This window comes from Periophthalmus magnuspinnatus, chromosome 3 (assembly GCF_009829125.3).
Source record: "Periophthalmus magnuspinnatus isolate fPerMag1 chromosome 3, fPerMag1.2.pri, whole genome shotgun sequence".
In the NCBI taxonomy this organism is placed as follows: Eukaryota; Metazoa; Chordata; class Actinopteri; order Gobiiformes; family Gobiidae; genus Periophthalmus; species Periophthalmus magnuspinnatus.
In genome coordinates this window covers 34,714,440-34,741,638 of record NC_047128.1, presented here as the reverse complement: position 1 = coordinate 34,741,638, position 27,199 = coordinate 34,714,440, and the positions used below count along the sequence as shown (strand labels likewise).

General features: G+C 39.9%; 1 protein-coding gene across 1 annotated transcript; it reads right to left on the bottom strand.

Moving 5' to 3' along the window:
* Positions 1-773: 773 nt before the first annotated feature.
* On the bottom strand, positions 774-27,199 carry mybpc3 (myosin binding protein C3). The gene is made up of 31 exons (XM_033991921.2): positions 27,053-27,199; positions 23,382-23,651; positions 21,337-21,516; positions 21,105-21,182; positions 20,856-21,004; positions 20,650-20,767; positions 20,512-20,560; positions 19,194-19,253; positions 18,682-18,708; positions 18,197-18,363; positions 17,181-17,313; positions 17,023-17,025; positions 16,764-16,888; positions 16,479-16,584; positions 15,942-16,108; positions 12,185-12,350; positions 11,854-11,960; positions 11,730-11,759; positions 11,510-11,649; positions 9,043-9,202; positions 8,848-8,952; positions 8,568-8,756; positions 7,151-7,285; positions 6,095-6,262; positions 5,931-6,019; positions 5,326-5,521; positions 5,116-5,255; positions 2,760-2,919; positions 2,297-2,433; positions 1,552-1,738; positions 774-1,056 (listed from the first exon to the last, which is right to left on the bottom strand). Exons 1-31 carry the CDS (start codon positions 27,075-27,077, stop codon positions 1,010-1,012), a joined length of 3,813 nt encoding a protein of 1,270 aa, XP_033847812.1. The 5' UTR covers positions 27,078-27,199; the 3' UTR covers positions 774-1,009.

Genomic DNA, 27,199 nt, shown 5'->3' with positions numbered 1-27,199 from the left:
TCCATCACCTGCCTGTTTTCATTTGTTATTGCTTTGCCTGGATGTTTGACCATACGGCGTTAAACTGATCCCATCGTATAAACTTATTAGTAAAAATACCTTTAAGTCTGTGTATTTGTGCAGTAAACAGACTCACCTGATCCGACCACAGCTGCTCGTTTTCATGAAGATAAATAAGTTAAATTCAATACTGGTGAATGTTCTAGCAGAAGAAATAACATCGACAAGGAGACAAGAAGGTGAGTGCAAGGTGAGTTCAACCAGACAGTGTCCGTCCACCTCTGGTCCCTCTTTTTTATACAGAAGTACTGTCCCCGGAGACGTGTCAGCCAAGACCCACAACATCCAGAGACTTGAGGCACTCGGGGCAGATCTCGTCCAGCCTTGACACTGAGGAGCTCGCCGACCACCTCAGTGACTTCAGCCGCAGTGATGGACGAATCCGCCTCCGGTCTCTACTTCCTCCTCAGAAGACGTGACGGTGGGATTGAGCGGATCGTCAAAGTGTCCCCTCCACCGTCCCACAAGTGACAGTGTGAGTAAAATTATTATTCAGTTCTTAATTGCATATTAAAAAAAGCAAATACAAAACTTGCGTCACTATTAAAAGCGACGTTAAGAAGAACGTTAAGAAAACCAAGGACATAACTTTTGTTTTGGAGATGTCCCCATTTATTAAACATGAACAAAAACATAGTCCATTTGATAAGTTAGATCATTTTACAAGCTTCATTTTGTTAAATTAATGAGACATTGTACGGAAGGAAGCAGCCTGCGACTTAATGAAGATAAATTACAGAAAAATACAGCAGAATATTGCACTCATCTCACAAAAAACTAAAAACAGACATTTTGGCAGAAGCTTGAGAATCACAGATGAACAAAAAACACAGAGTCCACAGTGACAGCACGAAGACGGAGGGTCTCAGACGGTGGACGGTGGACAGAGCGTCTCAGGCTGTGGACGGTGGACAGAGCGTCTCAGGCTGTGGACGGTGGACAGAGCGTCTCAGGCTGCAGGCTCTTGCTTCTTAGTTTCTTCTTTTGCGATTTGAGCTGAAAAAAAATCAACAGTGAATCAATTTTAGATTTAAACGCTGAACAAACACTGCTGTACTATATTCAACAACATTAAAACTGCAAAATCAATGTTTTACCTTCACTACTCCACCATTTTAAAAGTCACACTATGTAACTTTTCTGGAGGAAGATCTGCTATTTGCTTGTTTCCATGGAGACGTTATTGCTTTGCTAGAGATTTTCCACAGCATGGCATCAAACTTCTCGAATCTATTCCGTTATCGCTGTTTTTATTGCTCAAAAACTTTTCTTTTTTTCTTACTGTAAGCGGGGTCACCTCTCCACAGATCTGATCTACGACTTGCCCTAACGGCATCACCGTGGAGACAGATGCCAAACGGTGGACGCAATTACACATCCGCAGAGACAAGCAGATGGTGAAGTCTCCAACGAGAAGTTCTATAATGCAACTGTAAGATTAAGCGTAGAGTCTTAGCGTGTGTGTGTGTGTGTGTGTGCGCTTTTACTCACGCCGCACTTCCAGTTTACACTCCACCACGTCCTCGCCGCTCGCGTTGACCGCTTTGCACGTGTACACTCCTCCGTCGAAGGGGCAGGGCTTTCGGATCTCCAGGGTCAGGATGCCTTGTTTGCTGAGCATCCTGTATTTGGCCTCCTGTGAGATGTCCATCTTGTTCTTGTACCAGGTGACTTTAGGCTGAGGGAGGAAACGCGAGTCGGAGATAATAGACCTGCAGTAAAGCAATATCCTGTGGTATTTACAATCCTCCCTGCCCCGGTTTGAGTACGTAATAGTGCAAACGTGTTGATGGGAGCGTAGACAGCCGATTTACAAGAAGAGGCGACGACGTTTTAACTTGTCGTGTGGCTCTAAACGCACTGGACGTGAATGTGAACACGTGTAAAGTGGAATTGTTGGGTCAAAATACAAGCGAAAGACCTGAAAAATAGTCATTGTAAGACTTTAAGAAGCGAAAATATCTTCAATCTAAACTACAAAACATGTCAGAGTAACTATACTTCTCTCAGAAAGTAAGAAATCCACGTATGACAGCATTAGACGGTGTGATTTAAGGATTTATTTTTGTTCGATAACCATGAACGATCGCTAAATATTTTAATTTTCTACCATTTTTTGGGGGGGGAAATTCCTCTTTAAGGCTCATTCTGTTCATTGAAATCAGGACATACTGATTCCTGACTGATTTACTCATATAAATCAGTCAGGAACGTGTATTTGCAGTACTCGACCCACCTTCGGTATGCCCCGTACTGCACAGCTGAGCGTGGCATTGTATCCTGCGATAACGGAGCGATTCACCAAAGGCCGCGTGAACTTCGGAGCTTCTGAAAAGTCGTGTTCCTTGTAGTTGGGCGGTTTGTACTCGATACCTGAGGAGATGGAGAGTTGAGGGACTAAACGGCGGCATTAGAGTCCAAATGAGATGTTTAACTGAGGAATAAATCGTTTTTTTTAAGAGTAAGAGATACAAGAAGAGAGAAAAAAACATCTCCTGCAGGTCTGTGTCTAATGGAGCCTCTCGTGACATCAGATCCGTGTGAGTTTGACCACAGCTGGCAACACTCGCTCCATTTTTTTACTGTTTTTTTTTACTGTTTTCGACCACAAACACCATGTACGCAGTTAATCCCCTCACCCCTAAAACGATCGCATGTTTAGACCCACTTTAGACGTTCAGAATAAATGAATCTCAGACCTGTTTTCTGGATGTAAGCGCTGTCCTTGGTGTTGCACGGCTCAAGACTGAGGCCCACGAGGTTCGTAGCGTAAACTCGGAACACGTACTCGTTCCCCATGATCAGGTCTGACGCCACACAGTGCATCCGTCTGTACTGTTCGTAAATAGTGAACCACTCCTGAAGAAAAACAACAGATCGTTATAAAGTGTAATGTGTAACCTTCATGCACGTGCTGGTTTTCTTTTGCGTATTTATTCATATATTCATAGGATCTAGTTGACCGCCGCAGTAGCGAGGTCAAAGACTTAAATCAAACGCCGCTGCCGGGTTTATTTACGGTTAATCTGCGTAAAATATACTGATGTTACAAAGGTTAGCGTTAAATGTACTGGCGCTGGAACTGTCAGTCAAGATTAGATCATTTTCCCCCTTTTTTTACCGTTTTTTCTTGCTTTTCCCTTCTTCCTTTTTCCTTTTTCTTTGGCTGAATAACTGGATAACCTTCCCCACATCATTTCTGTCCTATACACAGCAGGTTGACGTCTAAAGTGCAATAAAACAAGGCCTTTTGTGAGTATTTCTACTACTTTTCTACTACTTTGTCCGTCTTTCATTTATGTTTGAGGCTATAATCATTTGTCCTACTACGTTGTGATGCGTTAAAACACCAGAAAATGACGCTTTTGTCGTATCAATAACGTCAATATCAGTGCGTCATCAACGACTGGAATTAAAATTACAATTATAATGGAGGGAGAAGGGAGAGGGGAGAGGGGGAACTGCTGTGGATAATAATAAAATGCACTATTGCAGAAAAAAAAGAGATAAAAAGGAAGGGGAGAAAAGTGCAGAGGTGATGCGTGTGAATGTAGAAGGGGAAAAGGGAAAAAAGAAAAGAAAAAGGAAAGGGTAAAGGGAAAAAAGGAAGAGGAGAAAGGGAAAGAGGAAAAAAAAGAAGGAAGAAAGGGAAGAAAGGAAAGAGAACAGAGACTCAACCCTGAAACTGAATGTCAGAACTCGTTATAACTTCATAACTTTACTCATTCATTCATTTTACCTGATCAATAATAAAACATTAGCTCAATGTAAGACCCCAGCCCGGACCCTTAACCTGCCCCAACAACAACCTGCCCCCTCAACTTGCCCCAACAACAACCCACCCCCTCAACCTGCCCCCTCAACCTGCCCCCTCAACCCGCCCCACCCCAAGCTCTGACCATTGTTTTATTTCTGTTTCTTATACTTTGTTCCAGGTTTATCGTTTTTTTCATGTCTGTTTCTTTGTCTCCTGCGCTTATGTTTCTATCTGTTTCATTAATAAAATTAAAATAAGAAAAAGATTATATCATTTTCAACAAAAAACAGACGAAAATTGAGTTCTTTTTAGTTCTCATATAGATCAAAACCATCCAACTATTAAGAGAAGGTCCCATTTTGCCTTATTTATGTCACTTATTCTCAGTTTCAATCCTCGTTCGACTGAATCTAGTTTTGAAATTAGCTCAAACCCTCGTAAACAAAACGTGTATTAAACATTTTTCAGCGGCTCATTGTCGTAGATTCGTCACACGGTGTAAAAGATTTGAGCGACCGAAGGAAAAGCCTCGTCACGACCGCAAAAAAAAAGCGCAGATGGACAGGTATCTGCACACCGCGGCGTCTCCTTTTAATTGGTAACTTGATCGTGTTTTTGTCTGTGAATGAAATTAATGAGCTCTAACGACGAGTGGAACATGAGGAGGAGTCGTGCTGAGCGGAGGAACAATGGCGGACGTCAAAGCGCACTAAGTCGGGACGCGGCCAAGGCCCAGGATAAGATTAGCACATTCTTGGAGCTGGAGGTGCTGCATAGCGGAGCTGGGCCTGTGTCACTGCTGCACATGTGACAAAAATACAGTCACACGTGTGGAAAACTGTACGACTTTACGTTTGTGCGTTTGAACAGTACACATTTAACACTTTAAAGGTGCACTGTGTCACTTTTTCTGGTCAGGAAGTTCACAAATTGCTCGAGATTGTATTGATTTACCATGAATTTTCCATTGCGTGGGCATAAAGTGGTGCCAAATGGCCAAGTTACAGGTAAGAGCTGTGTAGAGGCGCGCTCGTTCTTATGAAGTACATGTTTTTTACGTATTTTTGAGCAATAAAAACACCTGAAATAGATGACGACCGTGCAAGAAAGGAAGAAAATAGTGCACATGCATGAAAGAACTCCTGATTAAAAATGGATTGTAGGTAGAAAACGTCACATTGCATTAATTATTTGTTATTACAGATTGTTTAAAGGTGCATTACGTCGAACTAGAGGCAGGAATGCTTGACTATTCATTGTTAACTCTCCCCAAAACGATCGCACTCCCCTCCCCGTACCATCGTCTTTTTGTCTGCTTTCTGAATCGTGTATCCAGTTATTTCACAGTTGCCGTCATCTTTGGGCGGCTTCCACTCCAGAGCAGCGTTAAAACCCCAGACGTCCACTATCTTCAAAGCTTCAGGAGGTCCGGGGAGATCTGCAGAAACAAACGGATATTTCATTTCCTCAAACGACTAAGGTGAACTCTGTGGAGAAGTGTTTCGTACCGACTATCTGCAGAGTGACCGTGGCTTTATCCTCCACGTTTTCGATCTGCACGTGGAGTTCGTATTTCCCTGAGTGTTTCCGTTCTGTTTTACGGATGAAGAGGATCGTGTCTGTTTCACTGTTTCGGACGTTGGCCATGGATGAAGTCAGCGGCTCTCCGTCTTTTGTCCAGGTCACCACAGGCCTGGGTTTGCCCTGTATCGCACATAATACACTGGTTTTTTTGGCATTAAACAGAACAAAAATAGAAAAAAAGACGAAATAATAAAGCAAGAACTGTAGAATTAACATAAAAACACTTAGACATTTTAATATTTTTCATGTAATTTGCTTTGTAAAGAGCCTGATGTTGAAAATAACCTTTAAAATGTGACTTGCGTGAAATATTTTTAACACAGTGACATCAGCTGGACTCGTGTGCTGTGATGTAATTCTTTTAAAATGTGTTCTCCAGCCTCCGCTCGCTCTGAGGACATTTTACGGGGTCTTCACTAAGTTTTATTTCAAATGTTTGGAGCTGACAGCGCGTCTGACCTCATCCAGCTCATGGTTCTTTAATTAATTGTGATTTTGTGCAGTACAGTGTGTCGTTTTATTACTTTACCTGAAACGGTATCACAAGATTCACACAGTCTCCAACTTTCTTGATCATCGTCTGGCGCAGATTTCTGGGAAGCCAAATCTTTGGACGTTCTACAGACACAGAAACGCACATGAGAACGTGAAAGAGAAGCGGGATAAGATGATAAACGTGGCCCGTGCACTGACGCATTATCTCCCTGATGGTGACGGGTTGGGCCAGAGCGGCGGCGGCGCTGGGTCCTGCCATGTTGAAGGCCCGCACTCGAAACTGCAGCTTGTCCCCGGTGGTTAGGCCCCTGACGATGAGGGACGTCCTGTCGATCAGACCCTCGTTGGCCGGGATCCACTCGTCAGCTGCAGCACAAACATTTACAGTGACAAGAGGCTGAATAAACAAAGAGGACAGACGTGTGACGGACTTTGGGTTTGACATGGATTTGATTAGTTCATACTTTAAAAAAACAGGGATATAAATCAGATAAACTGGTGTAAAATAATAATAATAATAATAATAATAATAATAATAATAATAATAATAATAATATAAAATAAATAGATATGTGTGACAGACTTTGTGTTTGTCATGGATTTGATTATTTCATACATCAGATGAACTAGTGTTTAACAATAATAAAATAAAATAATAATAAAATAAAATACTACTACTACTACTACTAATAATAATAATAATAATAATAATAATAAACATGGATTTGATTATTTGATACTTTAAAAAATCAGAAATATTGATCAGATAAGCTGGTGTATAATAATAATAATAATAATAATAATAATAATAATAATAATAATAAATTCATAAATAAAATACATAAAATGATAAATAGATAGATAGATAGATAGATAGATAGATAGATAGATAGATAGATAGATAGATAAATAATGTATTGCGCTTGTCCAGATACCCAAAGACGCTTTACATAAGAAGACAAACAAAAACAAACAGAAGAAACAAAAACAGTTACTAAAGGTGGTTTTAAAGAGATGGATTGTGTGTGAAAGGATAAATGGTTCCTTGATGTAAAATGTTCTCAGTTTCTTAATTGTAGAAAAGCGTTATACAAATATGACCATTTAAAATATAGATTTAAAATTAAATCTGCTCATTATTGCACTAAAATAGCAGGATTGTTGTATTCAAGGCTGTTATTGATTTCAGAAAACCACTTTTCAGCTTTCAGAAGTAATTCTTGATGGAAAGCAGAGGTTGTCTGCAGCACTTACAGTCTTCCTTGCAGTACTCGACCCTGTACCCCTCCAGTTCAGCCGCTCCGATCCTCTCGGGCGGACGCCACTTCAGAGCGATGGAGGTGTCACTGATATCATCCACGCTCAGGCCCACAGGCTCACTGGTCGGAGCTGCAAAAACATTTCAATCTGTGACCGAAATAAGAAAATCCTCAACTTGTCCTGAAACCATGAAGTGTTTGAGTGAAGTTTCCAAAGTCGTGATCATTTCCGTCTGTTACATTTGAGGCAGATTTTAAATTAAAATATGATCATTTAGGGCTGAACAATGAATCATTATTGAATCGAAATCGCAGTTTGAGTTGGTGCAATTATCAAATCTCAAGGACTGCAGTTATTTTGATGATGGAATGACTTCTGCAAAGAGCAAAGTATCCTGTATTTTGATTATTTTTAGGACAAATCTTGTTGTACCTGTAGTTTAAAGCTCTATAAACATGTTCTGAAATGCACTGGATTCTTGTATTTAGTCCATATTTCAGTTTTCTCTCAGATGTTAATGGTCCTGGAGTTATTTACAGTGTGCACTCTGAACCCTCCTTTTGAAAACATCACAAATCGAACCACAGTTGCAACAATTATTAAACAAAAATTGCAGTTATTTATATAAGTTGTGAAGCTGTACTTGTATCACGTGTATTTGTTTTCCGTGTTATGGAATGAGATCAGAGATGTGTGATGTGTTGTAATTGTTGACAAATCCTGTCTGGATCAGTTAAGCTCTCTCCAAATTCACAACACAATTATTACACAATAGTCTGATCCACTTCACTGAATCATCCTGAAAATCCCCCTGAAAGAGCGCCCCCCTCAGGTCAGGGGCCGATTCTCACAGTTTGTGTTTGTTGTAGAGACAAAACTCCAGTACGTGAGCTTTGTAGTATTTCTGTCATCTCTATAAATATCACAGAGGCTAAAGATGTTTACGTTATGTGTCATCAACGAAATGAGCGTTTGGACAAATCATGTTTCATTTATCATCAACAAGTAAGACCCAGACAAAGGCACGCTGATTCAGACGCAACACAGTGACCTTTATGTCCTTTGTAAAGTCAGTCCAGCACATCTCAGTTTGATATAACTTTACATTATGTGTTTATTTGTGTGTTATTTTACTCTCACTGTAAACGTAACGCCTCATTGTGCTTTTGTCAGACGTGTCATGTGATGGATTTGTTTCTATACTGAACTGACACTTTCTGAATTAGAACAAACGGTGAATTTGAGCCTGTTCAGTAGCGACCGCAGTCACCTGAACCCGTGACCTGCAGAAACCTACACCGTAAACACAACAGAGACCCCCATCCATCTTTAAATGACTCAGACGATGCATAAAGTAACTGTATCTTCTGCCTTGAATCGTACGACTTTAAAAAGGACGGGACATCCTCACCCACGGGTACAAACGGCTGAGAGGCGGGGCTGTGGCGGGACATGCCGATGCTGTTGACGGCGTACACTCTCATCTCGTACATCACTCCTTCAATCATCCGCTTGGCCTCGTAGGTCGTGTCAGGGTAAGGGTCAAAGTTCAGCCTCATCCATCTGTAGCTCTTGGTTTTCTTTCTCTCCAGCACGTAACCTGAAAAAGACGTGATGAGTTTCAGCGAAAAGACAGAACCGTGTCATAAAAACTATTCTATCAACCTGTGAACGTAAAGAAAACTGTTTACCAATGACAGGCTGTCCACCGTCAAAGGCTGGAGGATCCCACTGGACAACACAAGAGTCTTCTCCAACGCTGAGGATTCTGGGAGCCTGAGGTGGATCAGGGACATCTGTAGAAAAAATAATAAAAACCTTTGTGTATATAAGACTAACTACTGCACCATATCAGATCTATGTGAGTTTTCTTATCTCATTTTTACCAACGACTTTGACATGCACGTCCGCCGTGTCCTCGCCCGCCGGGTTTCGCACCACCACGGAGTAAACGCCCTCGTCCTGACGCTCGGTCCCTTCGATGGTGAAGATACAATGACCTTTGGTTGTCTCCACATGAACCCGGCCGTCTCCCTCAGTCAGAACCTGAAGATTTAAAAGAAGAACGTTCCATGTCTGTCGTGTGTGATGTGAGATAAACACTGTCCACACTGACACGGGGGCAGTTTACATCTGTTTGGATGTAAAGCAGATTAACAGATTTAATCAAGCTTTGAACGAGAGGACATTATATCAGAACTGTGCGTCATGTTCAACTCTAAAATCTTTAAAAATGATTCATACTTAATTCATTTCTTAATAAGTAAGTCAATCCTAACCCCTCAATTAAGTCATTTCTAAGCCTGAATCATTTTTAATAAACTACTAAGTCTCTTTTTGCTTTAGTGAGGCTTTAAATCAGGGATGTCCAAACTTTTTTCCTCGAGGGCCACATACTGAAACATATTTGAAGTGAAGCCACAGACCAGTGTCGATGCAGAGAGTCAAACGGTGCATTTAACACCAGTTTGACAGAGACATTTTACCTTTAAAACGACTTGCAAGATTATTTTTAGGTCTGTGTAACAACAAAATGTGATTTTATTCAGGTTAAAGAGGCAGAATCTCGTCAGTTTGTAGTAAAAATACTTCCTGGTCAATTGGGCGAGTTTAGAAGGAGGCGTGACGGCCAGCAAAAATAGGTCTGAGGGCCGCATTTAGCCCAGGGGCCGTAGTTTGGACAGCCCTGATTTAAACAGTGCAGTTATTATAAAGTGTTACTATATTTTTGAATCATATGAATAATTTAAAGCTACCGTTTGTAAGTAGGTTGTATTTGTAGTAGAGTCTGAACAAAGGGCAGGTGAGGGAAAGGGGGAGGGGCCAGGTGAGGCTAATAAACTTACATACTGTAGCTTTAAGACTCTTTTCTAACATGATACTTACAGCGTAGTTTCTCAGGACATGCTCGTACCTCTCACTGAGCCACATGCAGACACTACTTTGAGGTGTTACTGTCTAAAACATCCATGAATTAATGTTTTTTTATCTTTGTTACCGCAGAATTATACCACAGAGCTGTTTGGGTGAATACTTTTAAACAGAAACACGCCTTAAACAAGCGAGCGCTCATTTAAAAGGCCTTGCACACTTACTTTTCCGTCCTGCATGGTCCAGGAAGCGGCTTTTCCTCCTGTCTCTTCTCCATCAGCTTTTACAGAACTAGCCTTTGAGCAGAGCAAAGCAGCTGAAGCATCAGAGAGGACACCACCCCTCTCGCCCAGCAGTTAGTCGCATTGCACTGACCAGCTCAAAACAGCCAAGAACATGCAGATAAACACAGTGGCTTAGGTGACAGAGCAGCATCTTATAACGGAAGGATTTGTGGTTCAAATATTGTACGAGTCAGTTCATTCTGTCGTCGTGTTCTTGGGTGAGACGTCTGTTTTTCTGCGTCAGTGTGTCGAGCCTGATGAGGCGGTTGGAACATGAACAGCCACATGTCTAAGTCCAGTGTGTGTAAAACGTGAAAGTGAAACCATTTAGACTGTCACAATTACAACTTAAGGGAGCACTGTCACTTTTCTCGAGGGACGTCCGCTGTCTGCTTCTCCGTGGAGATGATACAGCTTTGTCTGGAATGTTCCACACTGTGGCATCAAACTTATCTTGCATTTATTTCATTACGTCCATTTACACTGCTCCAAACTGCCTTGAACAACATGCATTTCTAATAATAATAATAATAACAATAATAATACAAATAATAATAATAATAATAATAACAATAATAATACAAATAATAATAATAATAATAATAATAATAATAATAATAATAATACAAATAATAATAATAATAATAATAATAATACAAATAATATTAAAACAAATAATGATAATAATAATAATAATAATAATACAAATACAAATAAAATAATAATAATAATAATACAAATAATAATAATAATAATAATACAAATAATAATAATAATACAAAAAAATAAAATAAAATAATAATAATATCAATAATAATAAAACAAAAAATTATAATAATACAAAAAAAATAAATAAAATAATAATAATAATAATACCACCTCCGACCACCACCGATCATTCGTGCACACACCACGTTCATACCAGGCAAAGTGTGTGAAGTGTCTTGCCTGTTGCATTTTTACTATGTGACAGGCAAGACACCCCTCTCCACAGATATGACTTGTGACGAGGCTTGGTGGATTTAGTTTAATTCCACACTGTGAAACATTCCAGATGAAGAAATAACATGGAAACAAACAGATAGAGGACCCTCAACCAGAAAAATGACACAGTGCACGTTTAAATCTTTAGATTAGTTTAAATTATTGTGATCTCAGCGTAAACGTCGGGATGTACCTCGTAGTGTCAGTGTTTTACCTTTTCCCCCTTGGTCCAGACGACCGTCGGGGCGGGGTCTCCTGTGATGGGCACGTCCAGTCTCAGTTTGTTTCCAGCCACGACTATGATGGTGGACTCTGCGGTGCGTCCCATTGTGTCTAAGTGGATCTTGGGAGGATCTGGGAAAATAATTCAACAACTGACAGCACATATCAATCTCAACACGACTTTTATTTACCCTGAGTGTGATTTGTTTTACCTTGACGTGGCACATAATCAATCTTCACCTCTGTGAGAAAGAAAATGGGTCATCGTCATGTTTATTCGTGCAGGGGGGAAATGGAAAAGTGAATGATTTTGTGGGAAAATTTGATCTAAATTACCGAGGAAGTTGAGTTTGGCTGAGAGGTTGAAGGCGTGTCCGTCTGGCACAAATGTGTAGTCTGCCTCATCCTCAGGCTTCACGTCGTCAATGGTCAGTTTGTGGATTCTTTAAAATAAAATCACACGTTTAATATGTTACGTTTGGCGCAGGTGGGTAAAATAAATGATTCATACACAAATAAAAATTAATAAAAACATACATAACTAAAATTCAAGTGATAAATAACCAAATTCAGCACTTTTTCTTGTTAAATAAATGCATTTCGAGCATTATATCAGCACTTTTATTTGTAAATTGTGCATGAAAACAGATGAAAAACGCTCTGTTACCTTCCGATATGAGATATATTAATCCTTGCATCAGCTTTGACCTCCACTCCGTTTTTAAACCAGGTTCCTCTCACGTTTTCATCTGAAACTTCACATTTAAAAACAGCCTGGTCTTTCGCTTTCACCGTCAGATCTGCGATGCTCTGGTACACCTCCAGCTCCTTCTCTAAAAAAGTAGAAAAAACACAATTAAAACTGAGATAAAGCAAGATTTTTTTGGAGCTCCGGCTCAGATAAAGTATCGAGAGACAAGCTGTTGGAGACAGTGAAGAGGAGGCAGATCATGTGCATATTAATGTATACAGTTCTCAATACTGACCTCCTTTACACTTTTGAATCGTTCTATTTGGGCAAACTTGAGGCTAATTTGAAAAAGAACTTGAATATTAAATTGTTTAGGATCCTGTTGCTAGTGGGGAAAAAAGGTTTTATTAGGAAATGGTTAAGGGCAGAGGTACCAAAAATGGAAAACTGGGTTGAAGTGATGCATGATTTTTATGTTATGTAGAAATTGACTTATCCTCCTGAGACCTGGTGTCCTCATCTGTGGACAACACATTTTGGGTTGTTTAGGACAGAACAGCAACAAGAACATGTTAAATTTTGAATATTTCTAAGAGTTTAGAATATTTATTTATTTTTATTTTTATGTATTTATTTATTTATTATATTTTTTATATATATTTTATTTTTATGTATTTATTTTTTTTATTGCATTTTATTATATTTTTTACATTTATTTATTTATGTATTTATTTTTTTTTATTTAATTTTTATTTTTATTTAAAGGCACATGTAAAACCACTAAGACTGGACTTTATTTAAATTCCATTGTTCCCCTTTGTTCTGGTTCTGCTACTCAGATGTGTTATTTTTAATATTATTGTTATTTTTTTAATTTCATTTTATTATTTTTTAATTTTTAATGTATTTATTTATTTTGTTATTGCATTTTAATTTATTTTTTATTTAATTTATTCATTTATGTATTTATTTTTTTATTTTTTTATTATTTTTTTTAATTTAAGGCACATGTAAAACCACAAAGACTTAACTTTATTTAAATACCATTGTTCCCTTTTGTTCTGGTTCTGCTACTCAAATGTGTTATTTTTAATATTATTGTAATTTTTTATTTAATTTTATTATTTTTTAATTTTTTTATGTATTTATTTATTTTTTTATTGCATTTTAATTTATTTTTTATTTAATTTATTCATTTATGTATTTATTTATTTATTTATTTTTTATTTTTTTAAGGGCACATGTAAAACCACTAAGACTGGACTTTATTTAAATGCCATTGTTCCCTTTTGTTCTGGTTCTGCTACTCAAATGTGTTATTTTTAATATTATTGTTATTTTTTTATTTCATTTTATTATTTTTTTTCTACTTAAGGAAAAAAAGGATGTATGTCAATTGTACAACATACATATTTTGTACTATAAAATCAATAAAAATAAAAATAAAGCGTGTTCTACAGACTGAATAATAATAATAATAACAACACAACGCAATACGATCAGAGATTAATGCAGATTATTGTATGTGGGACTTTAATATGTTCTGTGGAGACGTGTTCATTATCCTGCTGCACCTTTGTGTGTTGTATCTTAGCAACTAACACAAGGGGTGCAGTTAATTGGATTTATAGCAGAAAATAAAATAGGAGGATATGAATGCCAGATGCAGCACGAACCTTGAGCCGATACAGAATATTACAGGAAATAAAATACCTGGAGTTATTAAATTATAACAAACAAACTGCTGTGAGTAAGACAGATCTCTGCAAACGACGTGCAAAGGGTTTAAGAGTTTTACAGTCACAAATCAACGCGTCAAATATATTTTTACAGCTCTTTTTTGGGGTTTTTTTTGTGTGTTTTTGGTCATACATATTACAACAGAGGAGAAAATACACAGTCATTACAATAAAATGTGTGTTTACTTCCATGAATTCAACCATAAATTAGATACATAATGAATAAATGAAAGTATAAGTGAACGTAACACTTTAAAATGTCTAATGTCGACTCAAAATGTGTGAGATTATTTTTATTAATCATAGTTTCTCTGTATTTACAGATGATTCAGTTTCGTTGTGTCACGCTGGAAATGAGTCACTCTGAGCCACAGTGTCCTGTAGGATCAGAGTGTGTGTGTGTGTGTGTGTGTGTGTCCTGTAGGATCAGAGGGGGTGGGGGTGTGTGTGTGTCCTGTAGGATAGGAGGGTGTGTGTGTGTGTGTGTGTCCTGTAGGACCGGGGGGTGTGTGTGTGTGTGTCCTGTAGGACCAGAGTGTGTGTGTGTGGGGTGTGTGTGTGTGTGTGTGTCCTGTAGGATCAGAGTGTGTGTGTGTGGGGTGTGTGTGTGTGTGTGTCCTGTAGGATCGGGGTGTGTGTGTGTGTGTCCTGTAGGACCAGAGTGTGTGTGTGTCATGTGTGTGTCGTGTGTGTGTCCTGTAGGACCAGAGTGTGTGTGTCGTGTGTGTGTGTGTGTGTCATGTGTGTGTCGTGTGTGTGTCCTGTAGGACCAGAGTGTGTGTGTCGTGTGTGTGTGTGTCCTGTAGGATCAGAGTGTGTGTGTGTCATGTATGTGTCATGTGTGTGTCATGTGTGTGTCCTGTGTGTGCCGTGTGTGTGTGTCATGTGTGTATCATGTGTGTGTCATGTATTTGTCATGTGTGTATCATGTGTGTGTCGTGTGTGTGTGTCGTGTGTGTCGTGTGTGTCGTGTGTGTCGTGTGTGTCGTGTGTGTGTGTGTGTGTCGTGACTCTCACCCTGGACCATCAGTTCTGCCACAGACTCGCTGTGTGTGTGTGTGTCGTGTGTGTGTGTCATGTGTGTCGTGTGTGTGTGTGTCGTGTGTGTGTGTCCTGTGTGTGTGTTGTGTGTGTCGTGTGTTGTGTGTGTGTCGTGTGTGTGTCATGTGTGTGTCGTGTGTGTGTGTCGTGTGTGTGTGTCCTGTGTGTGTGTTGTGTGTGTCGTGTGTTGTGTGTGTGTCGTGACTCTCACCCTGGACCATCAGTTCTGCCACAGACTCGCTGTGTGTGTGTGTGTTTGTCGTGTGTGTGTGTCATGTGTGTCGTGTGTGTGTGTCCTGTGTGTGTGTTGTGTGTGTCGTGTGTTGTGTGTGTGTTGTGTGTGTGTCGTGTGTGTGTGTCGTGTGTGTGTCATGTGTGTGTCATGTGTGTGTCGTGTGTGTGTGTGTGTGTGTGTGTGTGTTGTGACTCTCACCCTGGACCATCAGTTCTGCCACAGACTCGCTGTGTGTGTGTCCTGTGTGTCCTGTGTGTTGTGTGTGTGTCCTGTGTGTCCTGTGTGTTGTGTGTGTGTCCTGTGTGTGTCCTGTGTGTTGTGTGTGTGTCGTGTGTGTCGTGTGTGTGTCGTGTGTGTCGTGTGTGTGTCGTGTGTGTCGTGTGTGTGTCGTGTGTGTCATGTGTGTGTCGTGTGTGTGTGTCGTGTGTGTGTGGTGTGTGTGTCGTGTGTGTCATGTGTGTGTCGTGTGTGTGTGTCGTGTGTGTGTGTCGTGTGTGTGTGTTGTGTGTGTGTGTCGTGTGTGTGTGTCGTGTGTGTGTGTCGTGACTCTCACCCTGGACCATCAGTTCTGCCACAGACTCGCTGTGTGTGTGTCCTGTGTGTCGTGTGTGTGTTGTGTGTGTCATGTGTGTGTCCTGTGTGTGTCCTGTGTCATGTGTGTGTCGTGTGTGTGTCGTGTGTGTGTGTGTGTGTCATGTGTGTGTGTTGTGACTCTCACCCTGGACCATCAGTTCTGCCACAGACTCGCTGCCGTTGGTCTTGACTTTATAAATTCCTCCGTCGTCTTTGGCGGCGTCGTTGATGATCAGGACGTGTTTACATCCGTCCTTCTTAAAACGATACTTGAACGACTCGTCTCGGGTCAACTCCACGCCGTCCTTCTCCCTGAAGAGTGAAGTACTTATGTGAATACTGCACAGTGAAGTACTTATGTGAATACTGCACAGTTAGGTACTTATGTGAATACTGCAGAGTGAAGTACTTATGTGAATACTGCAGAGTGAAGTACTTATGTGAATACTGCACAGTGAAGTACCAGTCGATTATTCTGTGGATCATTCTGTGTCTTTGTAAAAATGTGTGTGTGTAATTTGTTGTGAGTTCATGCATTTTATTGGTTTTATTCTTTGAACACAGTGATTTTAATACAGGGTTCATTTTGTGCAGCAGTAAAACAAACATATGTCTTGAATTTGAAAAAAAAAAAAGAGAGAGCTTAGTGCACAGCTTAATTAAAAATGAGCACTTTTCTGACCATTTGACGTTGGCTCCTTCCTCAGACACCACACACTCCAGCTCCACCCGTTCACCCTTCATCACCATCTGATCCTCCAGATTCTTCACTATTGTAACAGGAGGCTCTGCGCAAAAAAACAACAACAAAAAACAACAAAAAAACAAAAAAACAAGCAAGTTACAGACACATTTGTACATTTTTTCACTGCAGACATTTACTGCTCATAAATCTCTTCACGCATTCTAACCGAACTGGGTCACTTCTCCGCAGATCCGACCTGTAACCTCTGACCCCGAGCCTCACCTTTGACAAAGAGCTCGGTGGTGCACTTCTCGTCTCCCACGGCGCAGCTGTAGGCGGCGTCGTCGGCCAGAGAGCAGTGGTTGATGGTGAGGTAGCGCATGTTTCCTACGTTCTCAAAGATGTACCTCCACAAAGAAGAAAAAAAAAAACAGATTACTTCAAAAAACGACTCAAAACAGCTACGGAAAAACCTTGGAAACTCTGTAGATAATTATTATATCAAGAAAATAACATATATATAGTGTGTTTTTTCACTTACTTGCTGCAGAAGGGTCAAGGGCGTCGAAAGAAACACAACGAACAAAGACAGAACAGAAAAGTGTTATTGGCCATGAGTCACTAACGCTGGAGAAATACACGAGTCTCTACGTCTCACAAATACAAAAACAAATCTACCGTCGACGTGTTTATTTGTACCTCCCAGACGGTTGAATTTCTTGCCCGTTTTTCAGCCATTTTACTTCCACGTCTGAGTTGGCCACTTCCACGGCGAGTTTGATTTTGTGTCCCTTTGTCACTTGGTAGGCAGGATCCAACCGCTTAAGAAATGCTGTTAAAACAATAAACCGGACATTTAAAGTGTTACTTATCTCCAATGTGCTCTGTGTGTAAGGTTTCACAGTATGGCATTAAACGATCGTGCGTTAAGCTCCTGAGACCCGAGCTCTCGCAGGACTTTATTTGCAAAAACTATTAAGTGCTTGAACACATATATTTTGTGTTAAAAACAAAATGAGAAACAATTGTGCGTCTAGGAACAGGAAGACGTATGCCTTTAAATAAAAATAAATAAAAATAAAAATAAAATAAATAAAAATAAATAAAAATAAATAAATTAATAAAAAAAATTAAAATACAAAAAATAATAAATAATAAAAAATAAAACAATTATTGAAAAATAAAATAAAAATAAATAAAAATAAATTAATAAAAATAAATAAATTAATTAAAATACAAAAAAAAAAAAAAATAAAATAAAAAAATAAAAATACATTAAAAATAAAGTAAATACATTTCAATTAAAAAATAAAATAAAAATAAATAATACTAAAATAAAATAAAAAATTGAACAAAATTGAACATGTTCTTTTTGCTGTTCTTCTAAAAATTTGCACTGTGGCCCAAAACAACCCAAAATGTGTCCACAGATGAGGACACCAGGTCTCAGGAGGTTAATTCGGATGTGGATGTGTTTTTGTTGCTAAAAATGACCTGAAAAAGTCTTTGTGACGACCCATAAAGGACCGTTTTCCCTGTCAAGATACTTTATACATTTCTTTTATTTGAATTGCTTAATTGTTAGCTTGAAACCCATGATTTGAGAAGTTTAATGCCATACTGTGAAACATTCCAGGCAAAGCAGCAGCATCTCCAAACCGATAGTAAACGATACACTTATAAAAATACACAGTGCATCCATTTTCTGCTCTAACCTTCACTCTTCTTCTCCTCCTTCTTCTTCATCTTCTTCAGTCTCTTGAGCATCCCTCGCAGATCCGTGATGCCGTACTGAAACGCGACCTTCTCGTATTCGGACGGAGGAGAATTTTTGAGGATTTCCCAAATGTCCACGTCTGACTCCGTGTGCGCCTGGACGGCCCTGGAGAAAACAAACACGTTTAATAAAACTGCATTACTCAAGTTCTGTCTGTGCACTCACAATTTAATCAGACAAACAATAATATTTAATAGAGAATAAAACATTTAATGCCACTTTATGTTCTTAAATAAAGTACTTTTCCTCCTTTTTTGACATAGGTGGATGTGCAGTACCACACCTGTCCACTAGATGCTCCCAATTAGGTGATTAAACAGCACAAAAACTCCTGATATTTCTAAAACACTGATGTTTTTCTTCACCCACAGTTTATTTTTATGTAACAATATAATACATGTTTAGTTTGTAGCTGATTCTTACCGATTTGAGGATTTTAGGAAACTGCTGCTCAATCAGAAGATGAATCCAAGATGCAAAACAAACCAAATGCATTAAACCACAGCAAAATTAAAACAATGGCAAGACAATGGCAAGACAATAACAAGACGATGAGCGCACAGTAAAAAGAAACGATGGAATCTCCAGCAAAAAGCAAAAAGTAAATGGGGCAGTTTTCATGCAGAGACTTTCAATAAAAGGATTAATGAAGGAAAAACTATGAGTTTAGTTTATGAAGTGGAAATACAGGTAAAGAGGAAAAAAAAGATTAAAAGTGGCCCAACTAGCAAGATGTAGAACTATGTGAGTGTGTGAAATAATAAATAAAACTATGTGGGTTATTTCCACAGCTCTTAGTGAAATATAATAAAATAAACTTACTCCCTGAGTCCACCAGAGCAGAAAAGAAACAAACAAACATGAATGAGCACATCTCTGTTCAGGGGTAATTCATGATACTTATATTATATTATTATTATATATCGTTCTTTCACCTCTTTTTTAACAAAGCGCTGAAGTCCAGTTCTCCTGAATCTTCTTTTCCATCTCCACTGCTGCAAAGTCATCAACATTTCAACATGTTAGTCGGGACAATTACCTGATATTTTGGCTGCTGCAGATTCTGCAAAACACCAAGTGAGATTATTATTTATTATTATTTATTATTACCTGATTCCTTTATCCAAGCATCTGCTCTGTGGGAGTGTCAGGAGTCAGAGTCTAGTTTTAGGTAAGTCGGGTTTGTTGTTTTGAACTTTGTTTGAGATCATTCTGCCCGTTAGTTCATCTGTTAAACTCATGAATCAAATGTCGTTTAATGAGGATGTTTGGCTTTTTTCTGATTTACTAAAATACATTAAACTAAGATCTTAAATCTAAGCACAAAAAGGCTACCAAACACAAATGGTAAAAAAAGGAAATCATGCTGAAAATCTAAATCTGACATGCACAAATTATACTTTAAATACCTTAAATAGGCTCTATACTATGGGCACAAAATGACGCAGCAGATTCAGAGAAACAAAGTTCTACTTATTGTAAATGTAAGTTTGAGTCATTTGTGTGACACAACACGACATTGACACATTTCCTCTGGTGCAAACATGTGGAAAAATGTCTTGAAAGCAGCGTGTGATTTCTTAATGTGAGTTCAGTGTCCTCAGCAGTCGCTCTAAACGTGCATCTACTTCTGTTTAAACTGAGATTCAGAAGTGGATCATTTAGAGCCTGTGATTTCAGATTCACACGTGTAATAATAAAGTGTTTACAGCCTCTGTGATCTCACTTCATACACATTTAAACATGACATTTAAAACTTTCTGTTTCAGTTTTTGACTTGACGGCAGAGAAGAAGTCGATTGGATTAAAGTAATCGAGGTTTCTTTGCTCTTTCGACAGTCAGATTCATCGTGAAGAATCAGGATGAGCCTCCACAGCTGCACTACCTCATCAAGGATCCACTTCTCTTCTTCCCGCCCTCAGTCCTGACAGGTCAGCGTTTACAGTTATTCTACATTTTATTGTTAAGTGTCTTTAGTTTGAACCTTTTGTGGTCCTCAACGTAAGAACTTGAATTGGTGAGTTCAAATTTAGTATGTTCTTATTTATCCAAGAATCAAAATGAATAAAACGGGACTAAAACTTGACTAAACCAGGGCTAAAGTGGGACTAGAACAGGACTAAAATACATCTGCACCAGAATTAAACTGGATTAATCAAAAAACAGACCCTCTATGTGAACCCAGGTCTGTACCAAGTGTGTTCATTTTCAACAAAAACGTCAACTTCAAACTTTAAAACGACGAGACTTACGTTCGTCTAAAGGCTGCTCTTATGTCCAAACCATCGGAAACACTGGCCTCTGAGAAGAAAAAAGACGAAGCACGGTTTTTAATGAAATGTAAACTTATAATCTAATATTTTACGGACTCTGAAAAATGAAATCCTCACCGTGCACAGTCAGGTCAAAGTTGCAGCTGTCAAACTTGTCTCGTGATGAAACTTCACATCTATAACCTCCAGCGTAGTTCGCTTTGGCGGCGATGATCTGCATCTCGAAAGTATAGATCTGTAATCAAATCATTAACACAAAATCATGTTATTAATCGCATTTTAGCTCTTCGCTTAAAACCTAAAAGCTGGCACATTTGGCGTACTTTACTGTTGCGGTCGTACGTCTCCTTGAGCTGCAGATGTTTTCCTGATTTGCTCGCGAGGTCCATCCATTTTCCTTTGAACCATTTGATTGTGGGTTTCTTCAGCATCGACGTGGCGTTCACTTTGGCCACAAATGTGATATTTCCTCCTGGAGCACATTTAACAAAGCTTTAATAATTCACAAACCACTTTACTTATTTGATACTTATTTATTTTCTTCGTTAATGTTCCTGATTCCGTCTCCTCACCCACAGTGACCTCTCCGGACTGCGGTTTCTCGGTGAAGAGGCCTGTCAGGTCCTGCCTCGTGTCGGGAGCCTGCCCATCTGCGAAAACAAGGAAACAGCAGGTAACACGACATGTCAAAACAGGTAAGAGTGTTCACTTTTTCCATAATTATAAAACCGCACGTGCACGATACTGAAATTCACCATGAACAATCAACAAACTTTGATATTATATGTTAAGATAATCAGGCACCTTCAGCCGGTGGAGCATCAGTTGTTGGAGCAGGGGTCTCATCTTTCTGGGGGTCAGCGGGGGCGGCAGTGGGCTCTGCGTTCGGCTGCGCAGGTGTCTCGGCAGGTGTCTCGGCAGGTGTCTCGGCAGGTGCGTCTGTAGCGTTTTTTCCCGGACCTTCAGCAGGGGTTTCTGCAGGGGCTTTAGGAAACCAAAAATGAGCGATTGCACAAGACAGATTCTGTTTCTACACTACTAGGTCGTCATCAGGAGCAATTCTCACGATTAACAAACAAAAAACACACCATATAACACATTTTTGTATATATTTACCTCTAAGTATTTTATTTTGAAGCATATCTTTTTATAACTTTATGCCCTTATTTGTACTTATTCAGTGTTTTATGTCGCCAAAGACAGTTCCTAGTTGTGAGTTGTGTTCACTGACGATGCAATAAAAGTTTTCTGATTCAGATTTTTGCCCCTCTTCCAATTTTACGGGAAAACACAATGCAAGAAAAGGCTTTTATGATAATAGCAAAAGACGAAGTTTAAATCTATCAACTGGACAAGAGACGTTAAAGCGGCCACTTCATAAGAGGAAGTACGAACACCGTCGAGAGAGCAGCTCAGGACCACAGTCTGCTGTTCATCTCCATCTCAAAGACACAAAAAACACAAAAGAAGAAGAGAGAGAGCAGCTCAGGACCACAGTCTGATGTTCATCTCCATCTCAAAGACACAAAAAACACAAAAGAAGAAGAGAGAGAGCAGCTCAGGGACACAGTCTGATGTTCATCTCCATCTCAAAGACACTAACCGCTGCTTTGAAGAGAGAGAGGTTCAGATCTGAGCCAGAGAAAAGAAATGCTTTGAGAGGAGAGTTAAAGAAGATATTTTTGTTAGGAAACACAATCCTTCCTTAAACAGAAATGGAGGCCTCAGACATTATCTCTCCCTCGTCTTTAAGTCCATCCTCAGACCAAACAAAGAGAACAATAGCAGGTTGTTAAAGGTTCAATAGGGTAGTTCCTTCAGACAGATATAAGACAGTGTCCACCAGCAAGTTCTGTTTGACCAGAATTTGACAGATTTAAACTTCGTCTTTTGCTCTGGATCAGACCTGGACTTTTATAATAATGAATCTTGACCTTCTTTATTCCGTCTGGTTCATATTAGTACAGCAGACTCATACAGCGAGCGTTTGAAGTGACATGCACGTACTCTTAACGATAGGTGCTCTCATTACTGTGAAAAACTCGCTTTTATCGCCGGTGTGTTATCTGGCGTGAGCGTCTTGTTGACTGGTTTTCCGTGCGTTATCAGCTGCCTCTCGTGGCCGTCCTGAACACATGAGGAGTGCCGGTTACTCAAGAGGAAATAATGTGCTGGTGCGAGGCCCAAGGTCGTCCCGCAGACAGAGGGTGGCGGTGATAGGAGCCACAGACAGCTGCGGGCCGTCGCCTGTGCTCTGCGGACCACTCGTCTGGAGCTTTCTGAGAGATTTGTTTCCACCTTATCAAATTCAAACAGCACAAGTGTTCTCAGTGACTCAGTGGAGCAGAAGTGGGCTGTTGTGAGGTTATGACAGATTAAAAGGAGCGACAACGCAAAGACATTTAGGGTCAAAGTTTCTAAAATGTGACTTTTTTACACGCAGTTGAGTAAAATCTGTGTTACCCCGGTGCAGATATATTGTAAAAGCAGCTCTCAGGGGTCAAATTGTCCGATTTGTACTGTCTGCTTCAAATGTTTTTATCCGTCCAGAAATGAGAAAGTCAAAAGTCCGCTCTGTTCTCTAAAAGTTGTGACCAGCACTCCTACTTTTCGGAGTGAACATTACCGGAAAAAAAGCTATGAATGTGTTAGAAAAGTGAGGAATAACGTGGACCGCTGCTGTTTTTCATGACTTTAAGACGTTAAAAAACAAGTACAGTGGCTTTAATTTGTGTTAATTTGTTGTTTGTGACCTCATGAGCAGTGGTGCCGCGGCGAAGCTGGTGTTTCTGTGATTTTGTGCTCGATTTTTGTGAGCGATAAAACCTGACAGCACCGACATGGCCCACCTGGCTTTGTGACCACTTTCAGCTCAAACTTGACCTTTGAACCCCCGGCGATCACTGCGTAGACATTGGCGTCGTCCGTCGCGAGGTCGCTGATGGTCAGGGAGTGTTTATTCCCGTTTGCAGAGATTGTGTACTTGTCACTGGCCACGATGTCCTTGGCGTTGCACTGCCATTTTACTTTGGCATCAGGCTTCTCTGTTTCTGCCTTGAAAACCACCGAGGCGCCTTCCGCTGCCTCCTGGGACTTTGGTTTCTTGGAGAAAGCTGAAACTGAGTCATGGATTCAGCCCCACACACAAATTATTTATTATTTATCGAGGATGTCAGTTAGTTACATATGAAATAGAATCTGTTATTGGTCGATCGCAAAGGCAGAAAAGAACAACTCTTAGCAGTTTAGATCCAGGACGCAGCTGAGTTTTGAAAAAGAAATCATAAAACAATCAAAAATAGAAACTAATCTGCTCTTTCGTCTGCTCTTACAAAAGAAAACCCTAAATTATAGAACTCAAAACACACGTGTTTCCACTGACATTTCCAACAGCAGCGCTCTTAAAACACTGACAACATTTGAAAACTATTTATGACATTTAAACAAGCTCTTGTTTTGCAGCAGCTGTTGACAGAACCTGTCTCTGCGATCTCATTAGCCGTTCAAAAGATGATTAAAAACAAGTTATTTTTGACAGTAAAATGTTTTGCGCAACTTTATTTACAGCCTTAATAAAGCACCATTGCGTAATTAATCACTTCATTAAAGGGTTATGGTTACATCAGGGGTCTCAAATTATCTGGGGGCTGCAGGAGTCGGGGTGAGGCTGAAAAAAAAAAGCTTAGTTAAAATCTTCTCAGACATCATCGCTGTTTTCAATATACATGAGGAAATATGCCAATTTTTGTGGATTTTATGGATTTGGCGAAACTTTCTGGTAATGCCACACTATCTTTAAACTTTTATACTGTTCTGCGGGACACAAAATATCATCTCGCGGGCCGCAATTAGCCCCGGGGCTGCGCGTTTGAGACTCCTGGGTTAGGGTTAATTAAGGATTAATTGAGCTTTAATCATTGTTAATACACGACTTGGCAATTTGGCGTAACTTTCTGGTAATGCCACACTAGCTTTAAACTTTTATACTGTTCTGTGGGACACAAAATATCATCTCACGGGCCGCAATTAGCCCCTGGGCCGTGCGTTTGAGACTCCTGGGTTAGGGTTAATTAAGGATTAACGGAGCCTGAATCATTGTTAATACACAACTTGGCGATTTGGCGAAACTTTCTGGTAATGCCACACTATCTTTAAACTTTTATACTGTTCTGCGGGACACAAAATATCATCTCGCGGGCCGCAATTAGCCCCGAGGCCACGCGTTTGAGGCTCCTGGGTTGGGGTTGATTAAGGATTAACGGAGCCTGAATCATTGCTAATACACGACTTGTTTAAAGTGTTACAAAATTGCGAATAAAAGCACCATATTGTGGTCATTTTAAGCGTAAATGCTGCACAAAAATGACGGTTACACGTTTAAATTTAGTCTCTATTGGCACAGGCCTAATAAAGGAGCGCGCACACTCAGGTATCCTCGTCGGGGGATTATCTGAGCTCTATTTTAGTTCCTCTGGAGACGTACAAGAATGATGTGCTCTGTCTGTCTGCACTCACTGCTTTCTACTGTTACACCTCCAGCTGTCAATCAATCACAGCGTTTCACCTTCACAGCTCCTAAATCTGTCAGGCGCTGGTTTTTAAAAAAGTTTGTAACGACACGGCGATAGTTATAGCAGAAAATACTGTTATGAAGCTAATATTTATGAACCGTAGACGTGTTTTTAATAGGTAATGTTCATTTTTACATGTCGTTTGCTTTATATACTATTTTTTTTATGCTACTTCCTTTGTTTTCTGCTAAAATATTAACTCAAAATTGCCCAAAAGTCTGGCCTAAACCGTGAAACATGAATGCGGCGCAATATCTTCCACTTGCTAATTGCTAAGCTACGCAGACAGCCGTGATATAATAATTAATTCGATTTATTTAATTAGATCGCTACCGCACATTGTCCGAGCGCATTAAGGATAATCGAGGCTTAGGTCAGCTATGCCTCGCAAATCCTTGACACTGGCCCCAGACAGAAGCAAAATACCCAGAGTGCATTGTGTTAGATGATAGGATGAACTTTAACTCTCACACATCCATTATTACTGCGGACAGAAAAAAAACCCAAAAAAAACACATGTCCGCGGTCGGGAGGTCAGTATTTGGTGAATGTTGTGATGCTTTAAATGCTCCAGGATCAAATTTACGTCGGACGATGTTTCCAAATGTGACACATGAGCCACATGAGCCGCTGCCAAAGGATTTATATGAACTTTACATGGCAGGACGTTACATTTACTGCATGTATGTGGACTACGTGTGCTGGACACCTGCTCCACCTGCTCCACCTGTAACACCTGCTCCACCTGCGACGCCTGTGACACCGACAGCTCCAACATGTAAGAGGCAAATGAAACATCGCACACTCTGAGGACTAAAGAGGGACGGAGCAGGGACTAAACCAGGACTAAACCGGGTCTAAACCAAGACTAAAACAGGATTAAACCAGGAGTAAAACAGGACTAAATCAGGACTAAATCAGGACTAAAGCAGGACTAAAGCAGGACTAAAGCAGGACTAAAGCAGGACTAAAGCAGGACTAAAGCAGGACTAAACTAGGACTAAACCAGGGCTAAACCAAGACTGAACCAGGACTAAACCAGGGCTAAACCAGGACTAAATCAGGACTAAACCAAGACTGAACCAGGACTAAATCAGGACTAAACCAGGAGTGAACCAGGACTAAACCAGGGCTAAACCAGGGCTAAACCAGGACTAAATCAGGACTAAACCAGGACTGAACCAGGACTAAACCAGGAATAAAGCAGGACTAAACCAGGACTAAACCAGGACTAAACCAGGACTAAACCAGGACTAAACCTGGTGAATCAGTGTTTCAGTTTTCTGCAGCTAAAACCTGGAACATTCTTTCTGAAGATGTGACTCAGGCCTCGACTTTGACGATGTTTAAGTCCAGACTCCAGACAGTTCTTTTTAACTGTGCATGAGACTGAAAGGTTTTTATTCTGCACTTTTCTTGTCTTTCTTATTCTGTAAAACACTTGAAATTACCTTTGTTTTGTTTTGTTTGTGCTGTACAAATAAACCTGCCTCGCCTTACTGTGCCAAATGTGACTTTTTAATTCCCTGATCATAATTATCTTACTCATATTTTTTATCCATTCATGTTTGACTAATCCTATATTCTCCTGCATTTGAAGCTTGTGTTTTCCAAAAATCTCTTTTTTCATCGATCCCCTGTCTCCGCCCACTCCTCTAAAGCTCAAAAATAATAATATAAAGCCACGTTCAACAATAAAACAAGTAAATAAAAACCTGCTGAAGGAAACTTTAACAGGAAGTAAATAAACCTGTGTCTTTTAGAGTTTTTTAAAGACAATTTGGTGGTTTTGGAATGAGCAAAATGCAAATAAATGATGTGTTTGTATTATATTGTAACACAAACACTGTGAAAATCAGAAAAAAGTCACGTTACCTGCTTAAAATGTCCTGTACGATGTTAAAAGCATTGCCCTGACAGCGTCTAACAGTGACGGGACGGGGGCTTACCTGTTTTCTTCGCCGGCTCTGGCATCCTGAGATCCTGAGCTGTCTCCTCTCCTCCACAACGGGACGTCCTAAACAGATCTGTCACACTCAGCCCTGAGCCTTTAAAGCAGCTCTTCCAAACAACACTCCCACCTTCAACAAACCATC

Bases quoted from the DNA above. Each gene is read 5' to 3' on its own strand.
- mybpc3 (XM_033991921.2), bottom strand. From the start codon at position 27,077: ATGCCAGAGCCGGCGAAGAAAACAG. The intron at 21,005-21,104 runs GTGAGGAGACGG...AATGTGCTCCAG, and splicing joins GTCCGGAGAGGTCACTGTGG to GAGGAAATATCACATTTGTG. The intron at 6,020-6,094 runs GTCAGTGCACGG...CTGTGTCTGTAG, and splicing joins CACCATCAGGGAGATAATGC to AACGTCCAAAGATTTGGCTT.